Source organism: Rana temporaria, chromosome 2 (genome assembly GCF_905171775.1).
Source record: "Rana temporaria chromosome 2, aRanTem1.1, whole genome shotgun sequence".
Classification (NCBI taxonomy): Eukaryota; Metazoa; Chordata; class Amphibia; order Anura; family Ranidae; genus Rana; species Rana temporaria.
In genome coordinates, this window is record NC_053490.1 from 131,751,843 (window position 1) to 131,767,132 (window position 15,290).

Below are 15,290 nucleotides of genomic sequence, written 5' to 3' on the forward strand. Positions count from 1 at the left end.
TGTGTGTGAAGGTGCAGGAATTATGACTGGAGTGTAAAGGTGCAGAATATGGGGCTGATCTGAGGTGTGAAGTTGCCAGAATTGGGGCTGATCTGAGGTGAAGGTGCAGGAATTGTCAGATCTGAGGTGTGAAGAAATTGGGCATGATTTTACGTGTGATGCTTCTTCCATAGGATTAGAATCGGGGCTCATGGACATTTCAGAATAGTCCAATGTTTTGTTCTTAGCCATTCTTGGGTGCTTTAGCTGTGTGTTTTTGGGTCGTCTTGATGGAAATACCCATCACTTTCAACCGAGAAATATTTCTGACATTGGGCTGTACATTTTGTCACAGAATTCCTTTTTGGTAATCCTTAGATTTCATTGTACCCTGCATAATCTGTATTCAGGGTGCCAGACGCGGCAAAACGTCACCAAGCTTCCTCCATGTTTCACAGTATGTTTTCTGTTCTTTAGATGCTTTGTTTTAGTTGTCTGAACATTGAGCTGATGTGACATGACAAAAAGCTCTTGTTTTGTCTCATTTGTCCGTAAAGGATTTAGTAATTTTGTCGTCATGCATTTTATCACATTTCAGTCTGGCTTTTTTATGTTTTTCTTTCAACAGTAGAGTCCTCTCCTCGTTGGTCGTCTTCCTTTTGAGCCCACTGTCATTCAAAATGGTGCGATCAGAAACTGATGTACCTTGACCATTGAGTTCAGCTTGTATCTATTCGAAGACTTTTTAACCACTTAAGGACCGCCTAACGGCGATATACGTCGGCAGAATGGCACGGCTGGGCACAGGCACGTACACATACCTTCCTTTAAGAGCCCAGCCGTGGGTCGCACGTGCCGCTGGCACACAACACGGTCCAAAGCTCCGTGACCGCGCCCATGGGACCCGATCGCCGCCGGTGTCCCGCGATCAGTCACAGGAGCTGAACAACGGGGAGTGGTGTGTGTAAACACCTTCCCCGTTCTTCACTGTGGCAATGTCAGTGATTGTCTGTTCCCTGATATAGGGAACGACTATCGCTGACGTCACACGTCCAGCCCTGCCCCCTACAGTTAGAAACACACACAAGGTCACACTTAACCCCTTCAGCGCCCCCTAGTGGTTAACTCCTAAACTGCAATTGTCATTTTCACAGTAATCGGTGCATTTTTATAGCACTTTTCGCTGTAAAAATGACAATGGTCCCAAATATGTGTCAAAATTGTCTGTTCGCCATAATGTCCCAGTCACGAAAAAAATCGCTGATCACCGCCATTAGTAGTAAAAAAAAAATGCCATAAAACTATCCCCTATTTTGTAAACGCTATAAATTTTGCGCAAACCAATCGATAAACGCTTATTGCAATTTATTTTACCAAAAATAGGTAGAAAACGTATCAGCCTAAACTGAAAAAAAAATGTTTTAGATCTTTTTTGGGGATATATAGCACTATAGATAGATTATAGCAAAAAGTAAAAAATATTGCATTTTTTTTTTCAAAATTGTCGCTCTATTTTTGTTTATAGCGCAAAAAATAAAAGCAGAGGTGATCAAATACCACCAAAAGAAATCTCTATTTGTGGGAAAAAAAGACGCCAAATTTAATTTGGGAACAACACCGCACGACCGCGCAATTGTCAGTTAAAGCGACGTAGTGCCGAATCGCAAAAACTGGCCAGGTCCTTTTACCTGCATAATGGTCCAGGTCTTAAGTGGTTAGGGAAGATATACTAAAACTGGTAAACACAGAATATGCAGTTTTGCATAGTAACCAATCAGCTTCTAGGTTTTATTGTCCAAGCTTTAAAGGGTTTGTAGAGGAATTTTTTTTATCTTAATAGCTTCCTTTACCTTAATGCAGTGCTGTTTTCATGTCCTCATTGTTCGTTTTTGTTCTCAAGTTGCTGTGATTCTTCTCTGATCTCCAAACTTCCTGGTTGTCTGTTTCCTGATAACCACAGTACTGGGAGCTTTCTCTCTGTGGTCACTAATCAAGGAGGTGTGATTGGTGCTGAGGGGTTTTAGACACACAGTAATCAGTTTCGTTTTCCAAACCATCACTGCCCTGTATTGGCTCTGTGGCTCTGTACAGCAGAGGCAGGAAACATGCAAAAACGAAACTAGAAACTACAGGTACATTATATGATTGATTTTTTATCTATTTTTAATCGTTTTTAAAAGGAATCAGTTAACTATTATGTCTCTATACCCTGTAAACAGTCATTTCAGCAAAAATAAAAATAAAAAAAAATATTTACAACTTCTTAAATGGAACAAGCTGAAGTTAGAAGCCGATTGGTTACTATGCAAAGCTGCACCAGATTCTGTGTGCACCAGTTTTAGTAAATCTCCCCTTTTTGCTCTATCAATCTGTTCATACAGGGGTCATGTCATTTTCCTCTGTCCTCCAGTTTCACAACACCTCATGATTTAACGCTCACCTGGCTGAGCTTGTACTGGGCACAGTCCAGGTAAAGATGGGTGAACAATCCTTGTTAATCCGTTGTAAAATGACTGATTCTTATGTGTGGATATGGCGACTTGAAGAAATGCAGTATATGTATATAAAACGGTTGTCAATCCTTTGGTTAATCACCTAAATAAAGTATTAAAATAAGTGTTTGAAATATCCCCATTTCCACATTTACAAAACATTTTTCTAGAGGTACCAACAAGTCTTTTGTTTGCTTTACTCTGTTACATAGCAAATGCATACAAATTGTACGATTTAATTTCATTACTTTCCAAGAGTAATGAAGCATGGTATTAATGAGCTAATAGGATACCAACAAATGTGTCCACATTTTATATTTGTTTTGTGCCAGTATGGTGGTTAATTTAAGAGGAATGTGAAAACGATAAATAAAACCCCCTACTGCTATTTGTTTTTGGTTTTTATTAGTCAGGTTTGCGTAATTCTATTTTTTCATAAACATCCGCACCAAAACATGTTTCTCTCCAAAGAATTTAGGGGTAAATAATTGTTTCAGAAAGAGCCAGATCTCTCCCACTGAAGATCTGCACAGATCTCGCGGAGAGTGCTTCATCACAGAACAGTTTTAACTCTCAAAAGAAAACTATACAGCATTTGTCCATACAGACATGCACTATATTACCAAATGTATTGGGACGCCTGCCTTTACACGCACATGAGCGTTAAAGGCTTCCCAGTCTTAGTCAGTAGGGTTCACTATTGAGTTGGCCCAACCTTTTACAACTATACAGTATCTTACAAAAGTGAGTACACCCCTCACGTTTTTCTAAATATTTTATATAGTTTTAATGTGACAACACTGAAGAAATTACTTTGCTTTAATGTAAAGTAGTGAGTATACAGCTTGTATAACAGTGTAAATTTGCTGCCACAGGTCCCGGGGGCCACGGTTACAGAGCTCCCAGCAGGCGCAGAGCGCATGGCGGCAAATTCAAACTGACGTAAATATACGTTGACTTGCCTTTTGGTGCCATTACATTCTATGTAAATGTACAGGAGCTGGTCCTTAACCGTTTAAGCTGGCCATACAGTATACTAATTTCTTTAGATTTACCTTCAACTATATAAGGCAAGGGCCTGCCTGATTGGATACAAATTTTAAAGTGTTTAGGTTTGACCTCATTATTTGGTTTTGGTAAATGGTAGTGTTTTTCCCTTGCTTCCCTGCCAGGCACAAAACCCGACTGATCTGCATGAATAATGCTTTCCAGATGGGGAAGAAATCTTATTGCCGCTATCTTTGTAAACCGCTTCAAGTCGTAAGAAGAGAAATGTGTCTATCAGGCTTTATCAATACAGTGACATGTGCCTGGGAAGTATATGTCAGGATAGGATTGCCTTCTAATATTGAGTCAAAAGAAGATAGATTTTGGGGCCAAGGTTTGCCCCAAGCGTTTTATAATAAAATGGGGTAAACCCATCAGGTGTCGGACCAACTGGCAAACTCACATTAAAATCCTCTTTCGATATACGTTTGAGCGCTATTATATTTACTTATAATGTGGTAAAGGATGAGGTACGGCGCAAAATCAATTAATGTGAGTATTTGGTAATGTTACCAAAAAATTAATACATGGTGGTAAGCAAAAAACACAAAATACACCACAACCTAACGTGATAAGTATGCCAAAAACAGAATAAATGAGTGACAGTCTGTTACTAGTCAAAAAATTTATAAAATCAAAACTTGTGACATGACACAATATGATAGGAGTGAATAAATTGTCCATAAAGTCCCAGATGAGATGAAAGTGAGAAGTGAATCCAACAATCTTCTTAATAATGGGTGTTTGTGATACTAGAGATTAAACCTTCTTCCACCAAGTGAGCACCCAAGTGAGAGAGATGTAGTCTCCTTTCCAGACACCGAGACCGCAGAGAGGCGGTCAAACCAGGCACAGGGTTTTTAAAGTCTCCCAATAGACTATAAGCTGGAGCTGGTTCCAATGTATTCAATCAGACACTGACGGGTATCTCAGATAAAAACACAAAGAAGCCCATAGTGTAGACTGCGATGCGGATTTTAATGTAAAGAAAGGTAATGCACTTACAGAAATTGTAGCAAAGGAGAAGGAACGAGAGAGGACGCCGAGATCTTGATTGCACACCGCACACGATATACGTTATCGGGCATACATTGCTTCAATTTCTGTAAGTGCATTATCTTTTTTTACATTAAAATCTGCATCGCAGTCTACACTATGGGCTTCTTTCTTGTGTTTTTATCTGAGATACCCGTCAGTGTCTGATTGAATACATTGGAACCAGCTCCAGCTTATAGTCTATTGGGAGACTTTAAAAACCCTGTGCCTGGTTTGATCGCCTCTCTGCGGTCTCGGTGTCTGGAAAGGAGACTACATCTCTCTCACTTGGGTGCTCACTTGGTGGAAGAAGGTTTAATCTCTAGTATCACAAACACCCATTATTAAGAGATCACTTGTTGGATTCACTTCTCACTTTCATCTCATCTGGGACTTTTTTATGGACAATTTAATCACTCCTATCATATTTTGTGTCATGTCACAAGTTTTGATTTTATACATTTTTTGACTAGTCACTCATTTATTCTGTTTTTGGCATATTTATCACGTTCGGTTGTGGTATATTTTGTGTTTTTTGCTTAACACCTTGTATTCATTTTTTATTTTTTGGTAACATTACCAAATACTCACATTAATAGATTTTGCGCCGTACCTCATCCTTTACCATATTTCCCAATATTTGTATCTATTTCTTTGGTACTGGCAGCATTTTCACATTTTCTTGTTTAGCGCAGTGTTTTTTCCTATTTTTTCCACTATATTTACTTATAAAGTCGTCTTTTTGAGTAACCAATTGGGGACAGGTTTGATTTGAATAAAGATCACGATTCTTGCGGCATAACATAATTTTTCACATCCCAAAAAATTGGGCTAACTACTGTTTAGTTTTTTTTGTTGCAACAACCATTTTATTCTCTAGGCGGGTCTCTGCTAAATATATATAAATAAAATATGTGTGTGTGTGTGTGTGTGTGTGTGTGTGTTTTGGAGGTTCTCAGTAATTTTCTAGCAAAAAATACTTTATTTTAACTTGTAAGCAACAAGTGTCAGAAAAAGGTTTAGTCTTTAAAGTGATTGTAAAGGCTTGGTTATAAAAAAAAAAAAAACACGTTATACTTCCCTCCTCTGTGCAGTTGTTTTTGCACAGAGCAGCCTGGATCCTCCTCTTCTTGGGTCCCTCTTTGCTCCTGGCCTCTCCCTCCTATCCAGTGCCCCCTCAGCCAGCAGCTCTATATGGGGGCACCCGAGATGATTTAGAGCTCCGTGTATATATTCAGATACCGTGCCCCGCCCCCGATTGGCTGACTTTGACAGCCGGAGGAGCCAATGGTGCTGCGGCTCTGTCTTGGCCAATCAGGAGGAGTGTCCCAGATGGCTTATACATTGGTGAACATCGCTGGAGAGAGAACGGGGCTCAGGTAAGTATTAGGGGTTGCTGGAGAGGCTGCTACACACAGGTTTTTTATCTTAATGCATATATAATGCATTAAGTTAAAACAACCTTTTGTCTTTACAACTCCTTCAAGTGGTAAAACTGCCCTCATTTACAGACAGAAGTTCATTCCTTTGATCGAAAAGAAGGAAATGTTACTATGTTAATATTTATCTCGCTGGAAAGATGTGATAAACTTGGCAGGCTGCCTTTTTTTTTTTTTTTTTTTTTTATTCTTTTGACAGCTGTCGGCTTAAGCAGTGAACTGTCTGCACTGAATCAAGGAAATGCTGTTAAGATCGCGAGCGAGGTTGAATTGCGTTATCGATTCTTTAACGATTAATCATGCAGCTCTAATATAAAACTCAATACAAATCGCAATATCTACAGATTCAGAAACCTTTTTGATTCCCTGTAGACGAATTAGCTTGTATATAAAAAAAAAAAGCCTGGGTGAACAGAATGCATATGGAACATGCAAGAAGCCTACCTGTGTTATTACGAAATTCATAATACAAGTGCCTGCTTGCATTTTGAATTGGGTTTGAATACCATTACCTAATAATGTGCAAGAGGGGGGGGGACACAGACTATTGCTTGGATGACTGAGGTGTATACAACTGCACCTCATTTGCTAAGATAATATGTGATTTGTTCCTTTGATGCACTGGAAGAATTTTACTAAATTGCAGGTATACTGTATACCTTATTGGCACCGATATCATATAATTTTGAAAGGGGTAAATCGTGAGGCTGCAATTTTAAAAAGCACACATATATGGGGGAACAGGTTCAGTTGTTTAACTCCACATTTGAGTGCAGCACAGTGGTGCAGTGAGTAGCACTTTCGCCTAGCAGCAAAAGGGTTGCTGGTTCGAATCCCGACCACGACACCATCTGCCTGGAGTTTGCATGTTCTCCCTGTGCCTGCGTGGGTTTCCTCTGGGTACTCCGGTTTCCTCCCACACTCCAAAGACATGCTGGTAGGTAAAATTGGATCTTGTCCAAATTGGCCCAGTATATATATGTATGTGTGTACGACTGTGTGTCCCAAGCGTGTCATGATCCTACGGGGTAAAATGACCGCACCAGCCAAGCAGACTCTGGCTGGAAAAAGCGCCCAGAGGCGATTCAGTTCGCATGTGTTGCGCTATACAAGTCATTCATTCATTCATTCATTGAATGGAAAAGTTAAATAAGCTATGTGACTGGCAGTGGAATACTTGTTGATGGGCATGGTGGTTGCAACATCTCAGACTGTCGATCTCCTGAATTTTTATTTATCCCTAGGCCTCTGGTGCCTGACCTGCTGCACTTTGTACATTTTGTGGCCCTTGCAGGAACTAATCGGTGTTCCCAATTGCTTTGTTATAGTGTATATTTCTAGCAGCCTCATGTAATATGTCTTCAGTTTATGGCTGTCTACAGAAGCATGTCTCTAAAAACTCCTACGACATGTTTCTGACCATATCTTGTATTATGTCTGCAGTCTCTGACCATCTCCTTGGACTACTGTATATATTCTGGACATGGCATAGATATCCACGGATACTGCGGCCATCGATGCCTGGAAGTGGAAGCAAATACCTGCATATTAAAACTCTGCTTTAAATAGTAAACAATTAAAACTGTTTCAAGTGGGGCTCCCATTTAGAATCCTTTTTAGCAGGATACATAGGGGGTCATCAGTCTGGGGGTGGCCACCTAACATATCGGGACTTCTGTCAATTATGATCCGTACTCTCTAATACTTGTATTACGTTTTCACTTTAATTGTATTTGAAAATTTTGATTTTTGGTCACATATCTTCTAAAGAAGCACTAAACATTGTAAAGATGTGAATTTGAGGTGAATAAATCTCATGATTCAGAGGAAAGTGTTAACAATTCTTACCCTGAGAATGAACTTGGCCTAACCCTTTCAGCAATCAAGTGCTTCCTAATTTTGATCCTCTAGATATTGTCTCGCTGTATTACTTGTTTGCAGTTTGATTTCAAGTGGGTTAATTACTGTTTTTTAAAAGCAAGGAGAATGGGGAGGGTTGAGTGAGTGTAAATAAAGCAATCCAAACGAGTCTAATCTAACCACAGGGAGACTTCCTTAATTCGTCAGGTCTCGTGGTTGGTGGTATAAAGGCACTGAGTTGGTATACACCACGGCAGGGGAAGGAAAGCAACAGGAATTTTGAATCTCTGCCATGCTGCATATTCCTTGGGCCAAGATGTCGCCACTCCCTATTGAGTGGGTCAGAAAGATAGTTCAGCTGTCTGTGAAGTCCTGCATGTAATTGTTGAAGATCTGTTCAGAAATACTTTAACTTGCTCCAAGGCCAGCATTCATCTCCAAACAGGCAGAAGCGATCCTGTGTACAGTGAATTTTCGCACAGACATTGAAGGAAGTGTGTTCTTTGCATATCAGTTAATCTGCTATGCCAATATATGAATCAATACAACGTTTATTTCCAACAAAGCCATTATTTAAGGTTTTAAAAATTTAGCAATTTTTAGTCTTAATGATTTGTAATTGAATGGCAAAACAATGCTGCAAATTGCGACCTGAAGCTCTAAATATAAGTGTGAATCCAAGACAGCTAATTACAGTATATGCCAATTAAAGAGAGACAGTTCTCAATCTTGTACAATAATCTGAATCTTTACTCTTGATTTAATATAACTGTAGACATCCTTGGACCCCTTTCACACTGGGGCGGTTTGCAGGCACTATTGCGCAAAAAATAGCACCTGCAAACCGACCTGAAACAGCGGCCGTTGTTTCTCCAGTGTGATCAGTGCCCTGGCAGGACCTCTCCAAAAGTCCTGCTAGCTGCATCTTTGGAGCGGTGAAAGAGCGGGGTGTTTACCGCTCCTTCCCATTGAAAGCAATGGGAAACCGCGGCTATACCGCCGGCAAATGCACCTCTGCAGAGGCGCATCGCGGGTGGTATTAACCCTTTCCGGCCACTAGTGGGGGGTAAAACCACACCGTTGGAGGCCGAATGCTGCCGCAGTTCCAACGGTAAAGCGCCGCTATAAATGGCGGCACTTTACTGCCGCCGCACCTCCCGCCCCAGTGTGAAAGGGGCCTTCGAAAAATGTACTATATATTATGTTTCTTATTTAGCTTTACTTTTGTGCGTTTGTTTTTTGTTTTGTTTTTCCTGAGCCTGACATTTAAACTTTTGTCAACTGCAAAATGCAATGCAATGCAAAATCCATTAAACCTGTAGTTAAAGAATATGTAAACCCAACATTTCATATTCTTGATTTGTGCCTGCTGTACCATGTACTTGTTCTTTGTATTGCTTCCTTTGTGTGAAATCCCTGGTGTTCCTGTTGGTCCCTCTGCTTTCCTGTTTAAAAAACGAGCACACTGGGCATGAGAGCACAGCATTGTCAGTTTTCTGGCGGTGCTGAGAACTCTGCCTGCTTTGCTCCTGATCAACTTGTCCTCAAATGCTCCCCCTGCACAGTCAATCGCTGGGAAGATTAGTGTTCTGCTGTTTCTCCTCCTCCCAGCTCTGAGCTGCTCATGCAGCCAAGAACCGTGTTTATGTGATCACTTATAAACAAAAGGGCAGTGCGGAAGGTATTTTATAATGTTTTTTTATATGTATAGCTCCCGTTTTCATTTCTGCTTTAAACTTAATGGGTTGTTTTACAAGGTGAGTGTTTTACATATACTTTGAGTCCTCTTTATTGCAAAGCTCTGTTACGACTGTATACTTTTAGATGCTGGAAGACCATGTTTTTGGTACAGAGAAAGCAGCTGTCAGATTTCAGGTTTCCGCTGGCATTCATGCTTAGCTGTCAAACTAAAAGTTCCTAAAGCTAGATGATGTATTTGATGCAGGTACAGTGCCTTGAAAAAGTATTCATACCCCTTGAAATTTCCACATTTTGTCATGTTACAACCAAAAATGTAAATGTATTGTATTGGGATTTTATAGGATAGACCAACACAAAGTGGCACATAATTGTAAAGTGGAAGGAAAATCATAAATGGTTTTCAAATTTTTTTTTTTTAACAAATATTTGAAAAGTGTGGCCGCATTTGTATTCCGCCTCCCTTAGTCTATACTTTTTGTAGAACCACCTTTCACTGCAATTACAGCTGCAAGTTTTTTGGCCATGTCTCTACCAGCTTTGCACATCTAGAGTAACATTTTTGCCCATTCTTCTTTGTAAAATAGCTCAAGCTCTGTCATATTGGATCGAGAGCATCTGTGAACAGCAATTTTCAAGTCTTGCCACAGGTTCTCGATTTTGGATTTAGGTCTGGACTTTGACTGGGCAATTCTAACACATGAATATGCTTTTATCTAAACCCATTCCATGGTAGCTCTGTATGTTTAGAGTCTTTGTCCTGCTAAAAGGTAAACCTCAGTCTCAAGTCTTTTGCAGACTCGAACAGGTTTTATTTTAAGATTTCCCTGTATTTGGCTCCATCTATCAACTCTGACCAGCTTCCTTGTCCCTGCTGAAGAAAAGCATCCCCACAACATGATGCTGCCCCCACCATGTTTCACAGTGGGTATGGTGTGTTTTCCACCAAAAAGTTCAAATTTGGTCTCATCTGACCAGAGCACCTTCTTCCACATGTTTGTTGTGTCCCCCACATGGCTTCTTGCAAATGGGACTTATGTGGGGTTTTTTTCTGCAACAATGGCTTTCTTACTGCCACTTTTCCATAAAGGTAGACAGATTCTCCCACCAGATCTGTGGATCTCTGCAGCTCCTCCAGAGTTACCATGGGCTTCTCTGATTAATGCTCTCCTTGCCCACCCTGTCAGTTTAGGTGGACGGCCATATCTTTGTAGGTTTTCAGTTGTGCAATACTCTTTCCATTTTTGGATGATGAATTGAACAGTGCTCTGTGAGATGTTTAAAGCTTGGAATTTATTTTTACAATCCAACCCTGCTTTAAACTTCTCCACTACTTTATTCCTGACATGTCTGGTGTGTTCCTTGGTCTTCATGATGCGGTTTGTTTGTTTGTCTGCTAAGGTTCTCTAACAAACCTCTGAGGGCTTCACAGAACAGCTGTTTTATGTATTTATACCAAGAAATTACACACAGGTGGACTCTATTTACTAATTATGTGACTTCTGAAGGCAATTGGTTCCACTAGATTTTAGTTGGGCTGTCAGAGTAAAGGGGGCTGAATACAAATGCACACCACACTTTTCACATATTTAGTTGTAAAAAATGTAATCTGGTAGAGACATACCCCAAAAGACTTGCAGCTGTAATTGCATTGAAAGGTGGTTCTACAAAGTATTTACTCAGGGAATACAAATTCACGCCACACTTTTCACATATTTGTAAAAAAAAAAAATTGAAAATGATTTATAATTTTCCTTCCACTTCACAATTATGTGCCACTTTGTGCTGGTCTATCACAAAATCCCAATAAAATACATTTACGTTTTTGGTTGTAACATGGCATGTGGAAAATTTCAAGGGGTATGAATACTTTCTCAAGGCACTGTATATTGTTGGCACTCTGTATTCATATTTTGCTCTATATTGAGTCCCAGATGTCTTAGGAACCCAAGCAAACACTTCAACTGTGCTGAAGTCTGAAAAGTAAACTTGGTTTACATTAGTCTGAGATCTATTTAATTAACTGCATCTGGATTCCAAACCACTCTTACCATGGGTTCTGGGTACGCCTGTTCTGAGTAATGTGTTCACTTGCTGCATCTACAGATTAAAAAAAAAAAAAAAAGTCAGGTTAACTTTTTTATTTTATTTTTATTTCCTTTGGTACCTTTTTAGAAATGAATGTCTTATGACATTGCAAAACACTTTGTATCCAGTTACAAATTAAACATTAAGACTATATAAAAAAAAAAAAACTTCCGATGAGATTGAACAATTTTGCGGGTTTTTTTTGTTTTTTTTTCCCCTTTAAAGATCTCGTGCGAGTTTATCAAATAAATGTGAGCTGATTTTTGTTTATAAATGGAAATTATCTACACTTTTTAATTTTTTTTATATTGAAGTTGTAAATGCTTTTGAATGATAAAACACAAATTCTCATGGGAAAATGTATAATATTTTTCAATGCATAATTTGATTTTTTTTTTTTTTTTTTTTTTAACTATTGCCAATAACCATGTAAGCAATTTCAGTTGCCCATCCATGATTTCATACTGACAGGGCATGATGCTAGACATTCTAAAACCATGGCTGGCGCGTGTTGTATTCAGTAGCCGTAGTTTATTATCATCATTTTTTTTTTTTTTTTTCTTCCTGCAAAACTCCATCCCTGTGTTTGCTGGACTTTGTGAATACAACTATATTATGCTATGTTTTATAACTGCTGATCTCTTTTTTTTTTTTTTCTTTTTCCTAATTTACCCAATTCATCTCTGCCACACGTGCTCATATTTTCACTTCTTTGATCCTTTGGGGGTTTTGTCCTCTTTTTCTTATTGCATATGAAAACCTACATCTATGTAGGACAGAGTTTTAAAGTAAGACAAAAAAAGGAAAAGACGCCATCTGACACTTCGTATAGGAGGTCACTAACAGCTGTTTGGTGCCCGTGGGTGCACTTGAGCATGGCCTGGTGCAGAAACAAACCTAGGGAGAGGATTGATAAATGCCTTGCCTGATGGCTTTTGGATAGGGGTAATTTAGCTCAGATGGGCTCCAGCAGCCCATGAATCAAAAGCTGTCAGCATAAGGCTAAAGATAGAGTGAGGAGCATTGTACGTGTGCCTCCTTGTGACCCTTGCTGGCCTAGAGGTCAAGTGGGCTAGATATTTCTGAACAGTTGAGTAGTCAGTGGTGCTTTTTGGCAGTTGGAGAATACACAGGAGGTGTAATTCAACTTGAAATTTACAATTTGTATAGCTTAAAAACCTAATGACATTTTGCTCATCCATTAACCCTCACAGTACTGCTAAGGATTCCTTCTCGATCCTAAATGATCGTTGATGTGTCCTTTCTTGTAGCAGCTGTTTTGAAAACAATTATTTTTTGTCTATTAAAAACAAATGAGAATTGACCGTTATATACTATTGTTTTATTTTTTTACATTAATATTTTAATCCTTTTATTATTTTTCTGCATGTAGTGAAAGCCTTACCATCGTTTGGTGACTACCTTAAAGTTTGTATGTTTATCATTAGGGAACTAGATGTGTTACTCATCCAGGTTGAAACAAGACTCTGTTTTTCAGGTTGCCTACCCAGCATTTTCAGAAGAGAAGGTCAGCGGTGGCAACCTACATTTATTTCTTTATGGCATATTCCATTTAAGGGTAGTGACGAAACGTAGGCTAATGAAATATGGCCATTTCCTAGTTTGGAAAGCTAATGCCTTTTCAAGTCAGAAATTTTATCTCGGCCCATTTTTTTTTAGATTTTTTTTTTTTTTACACGTTTAAGGGGAAGGATCTGATTGAACATAGGCTCCAACTATAAGCTAAGTGTGTGTCACTAGCCACTGAACTTGGGTGCACGAGTACATATTTCATGGACTCTTTCTTCAGCTTTCAACTTGAGAAAATTCATAAGTGAGTGAAAAACTTGTATAGCGCTACATATGCGAACTGAATCGCCTCAAGGCGCTTGGTATCAATTTCCTACTATTTTTGTATTTTTTTTTTTGCCTTCAGAATAGATGGGTTTTGAGGGTTTTTTTTTTCTGAAGGCCTGGGGATTCCCTTTCGTTCGGATGCTGGTTGGTAAAGCGTTCCTTGGACTGCAAATCTTCGTTTTTCCTTTGGACTTGTAACTGGCATTGGGTATTTGGAGGATATTTTGGTTGGTAGATCGGAGGACGCGATTTGGGTTGTGACATTTTAATTTTTCGCATAGATATTGGGGCACACTTTCTTTTACACACGTTTAAGGCAGAGTGCCTTAAACGTGATTCGATCTTTTACGGGCAACCAGTGGAGGGACCTAAGGGAGGGAGAGATTGTTTCCCATGTTTTTTTTTCCTGTTACAAGTCGTGCCGCCGCCGTATTCTGGACGACTTGTAGACAAGCAATTTGGTATTTTGGGAGTCCGAGGTAAAGGCCGTTTGCATAGTCGAGTCTGAAGTTGATTATCGTTCCCACCACGACTGCTATGTCTTCTTTTGGGATAAAGGGAATGAGTCTACGTAGCAGGCGCAGCAGATGGTGGGATCCGGTGACTACTGAACTTATTTGTGCATCCATTGTCATGTCGGAGTCCAAAGTAACTCAGACTTTTGACTTGGTGCTAGGGGTGATGGTTTGTCCCAAAATGGGTGGGGGCGTCCATGTTGTCGTAGCAAGTCTTTTCGGTTGGCGTGGAACAGAAGAAGTTCTTTTTTTTGATCCATTGAGTTACTACCTGAACCCTCAGCTTGCCCACCACGTGCAACTGCAGTTGGCTAAATAGTATTTGACTCCACACTGAATCACTTTAAGGAATTGCTGAAGGCAATGTATGCAAATATATTAAGTCTCTTGAAACCTTAATCACTTTTTATTATTGTATTGGAATATATGTATACGGTATATAATTGATGTAGTATAGGATTTTTCATCTTCCCTTTTTTTTTTTTAACCCATACAGACTGAAGATGATGAAAAGCTGAAGAAAAGGAAGGAACGTTTTGGTATAGTAACAAACTCTGCATCAATTTCTGAGGATTCTGAGGTACGTATGCTTAACATGCGCTCTTTTTTTTTGGCCACTCTTTTCCACTTCCGGCCCCTCTGTCAACCTGATCCCAGACGCATAAAAAAAATCATTGCAAAAAATTGTCAAATTATGGGCACTATCCGTTATGGACACAACATTTTACATTTGTTTATGACGAGTTCCCATTTACGTGCAGAAATTGCAGCTTATAACTCCTATGCAACTTTTTGCTGTATTTAACACGCCAAAGGGGGAATAAAGGAAACGCAAAATAATTGCTGGTTTTCTTATATGCAGTTACTGGCCAGAAAATCGGCTAAGTTTTAAAAAACATTGCTTTCTGTTATGATTCCTTGGTTTTTAAAATTGTCCACCAATATCTTTTTACATACATTTTGTGATCATATTTAATTTAAACCTTTACTTCAACCCTTTGGCTTCCTGAACAGCATTTGCAATTTTTTGCACACATGCTTAAAAAAATTTAGGTGTGAAGATTACATAAAACCCCCTAACCCTTATATATTTTCTGAAAACAGACATCCCAGAGAAAAAAATATTGGTAATTTAAAATTTTGTGCAACGATATTACCGGAAACGTCTAAGTGAAAGTTCAGTAAAAAATACACTAAAGTTCATTTTAGGGTACACAAACGCAATAAATTACCCAATTCTTTGTTAATATATAAAAGATGTGGTTGCAATGAGAAAATGG

At 39.2% G+C, this 15,290-nt stretch overlaps 1 protein-coding gene across 3 annotated transcripts in view; it reads left to right on the forward strand.

The window, feature by feature from the left end:
* Positions 1-15,290, forward strand: part of LOC120929518 (SAP domain containing ribonucleoprotein) — a 91,114-nt gene that overhangs the window by 67,304 nt on the left and 8,520 nt on the right. For all 3 annotated transcript variants that reach the window (XM_040341063.1, XM_040341065.1, XM_040341064.1), the window contains one exon: positions 14,507-14,590. In XM_040341063.1, coding sequence (XP_040196997.1) covers positions 14,507-14,590 — 84 coding nt within the window. The remainder of the gene's footprint in view (positions 1-14,506; positions 14,591-15,290) is intronic.